The sequence below is a fragment of the Verticillium dahliae genome, genomic scaffold, assembly GCF_000150675.1.
Source record: "Verticillium dahliae VdLs.17 supercont1.2 genomic scaffold, whole genome shotgun sequence".
NCBI lineage: Eukaryota > Fungi > Ascomycota > Sordariomycetes > Glomerellales > Plectosphaerellaceae > Verticillium > Verticillium dahliae.
The window spans coordinates 1,899,779-1,901,192 of NW_009276916.1; the positions used below are offsets into that span (position 1 = coordinate 1,899,779).

General features: G+C 56.1%; 1 protein-coding gene across 1 annotated transcript in view; it reads right to left on the bottom strand.

Annotated features, from left to right (window-relative positions):
* Positions 1–1,138: 1,138 nt before the first annotated feature.
* Positions 1,139–1,414, bottom strand: part of VDAG_01443 (hydroxyacylglutathione hydrolase) — a gene marked incomplete at both ends in the record, with an annotated part of 1,566 nt that continues 1,290 nt past the window's right edge. The window contains 2 exons of the mRNA XM_009650329.1: positions 1,139–1,163; positions 1,235–1,317. Of these exons, the coding sequence (XP_009648624.1) occupies positions 1,139–1,163; positions 1,235–1,317 (108 nt within the window). The remainder of the gene's footprint in view (positions 1,164–1,234; positions 1,318–1,414) is intronic.

Below are 1,414 nucleotides of genomic sequence, written 5' to 3' on the forward strand. Positions count from 1 at the left end.
GCACAAAAACGTGGTGATAGATCGTACTCAGAGGGTTGCATTGGGCCTGGGACACTAGGGACCTTCTTGTAAATTTGATAGAGGGAACAGAGTCGAAGTACGGAGGCGCCTTCATTGTTGCAACTTAAGATACGGGAGGTTACGTGAATTCTCTCCCTAGAATTCATTCGGCATTAGTGTGCAAAGGTCTCATCATCCTGTCACAGGCTGCGGCAGTAGAGATATCTCTGGCGCTGGTCGTGTCGCGGGGAGGATGCAGCTAGTAGATGGATGCTGGGATCACGTAGCGTGGGGATGGGGAGCGGAGGAGCTCTGACGCGTTGATGGGAGGGGCCGATGCCGTGTGAGTGCACAGTTGCAGTACTTGGTTGACACGGACCGGCTCAGGTAGAAATTTGCTGTTGATGGGTCTTCCCAAGACTTGTTCCTTCGCCATCATCAACCTCAACATCATCTGGAAAAACGCCCCTCGAGATCTGGACCTTCTGCCGCCCTCTTCAACGAGGCATCCATCGTCAGTGGAACACGCAGACGCCTTTTGCATATCCGTCGTCTGCTCCAAGTCGGGCCCGCCTGGCTGGTGTCGTCCACAGGCTGGTGTCGTCCACAGGCTGGTGTCCTGCGACAGGCGACTCCAATCATGAGCGGCGCTTTCCAGATGACAAGACGAGACTACGCTTCTACAATTAATGCTAGAGCTTGCCGCCTCCATCATCTAGAGCGAGCAAGTGTGGACAATGAAGCAATATGGAATAACCGCCGCGGGTCGTACGCGGCGCGCGGTCCGTGGGCGCCTTTTTGTCTACTCGGTCCTCATGGCCGAGTGGCAGGTGTCTGGGGGAACATTCTACACCGTCCAGAGTGTCTGGGTTGCATCACGGATTCGACATGGTTCGGCGGCATCTGGCCGTCCTCTCCTGGTCATGGCGAGACAATCGTCATTCTCGTCCATGTGCAACTACGTATGCTGCTCCCCTCGCCGCTTCGTTTGCTTGCTTGCTTGCTTGCTTGCTTGCTTGCTTGCTTGCTTGCTTGCTTGCTTGCTTGCTTGCTTGCTTGCTTGCTTGCTTGCTTGCTTGCTTGCTTCCTTGCTTGCTTGCTTCGCTGTGACTTCAGTGCTCTGTACAGCCAACCCCCATCACCTGCCATTCAAATCTTCGATGCTGGTTCCCTGTGCCGCTCGTCAGCTGCGCCGCGCGAGTCGGGCCAAGCGAAACCTACCGAGCCCACTCACTTGAAGTTGTTCTTCATCTCGCGCAGCTTGGCCATGACAGCCACGGGCTCGCTCTCCCCCGTTGCCTTGTGAATCTCGGGGTCCTGTCGTCCATCATGGTCAGCACCGTCTCGACTGACCCGCGACGTGGAAACCGCCCAGAATGACCTACCTCGACGCGCATAAGACATTGTGTGCTGC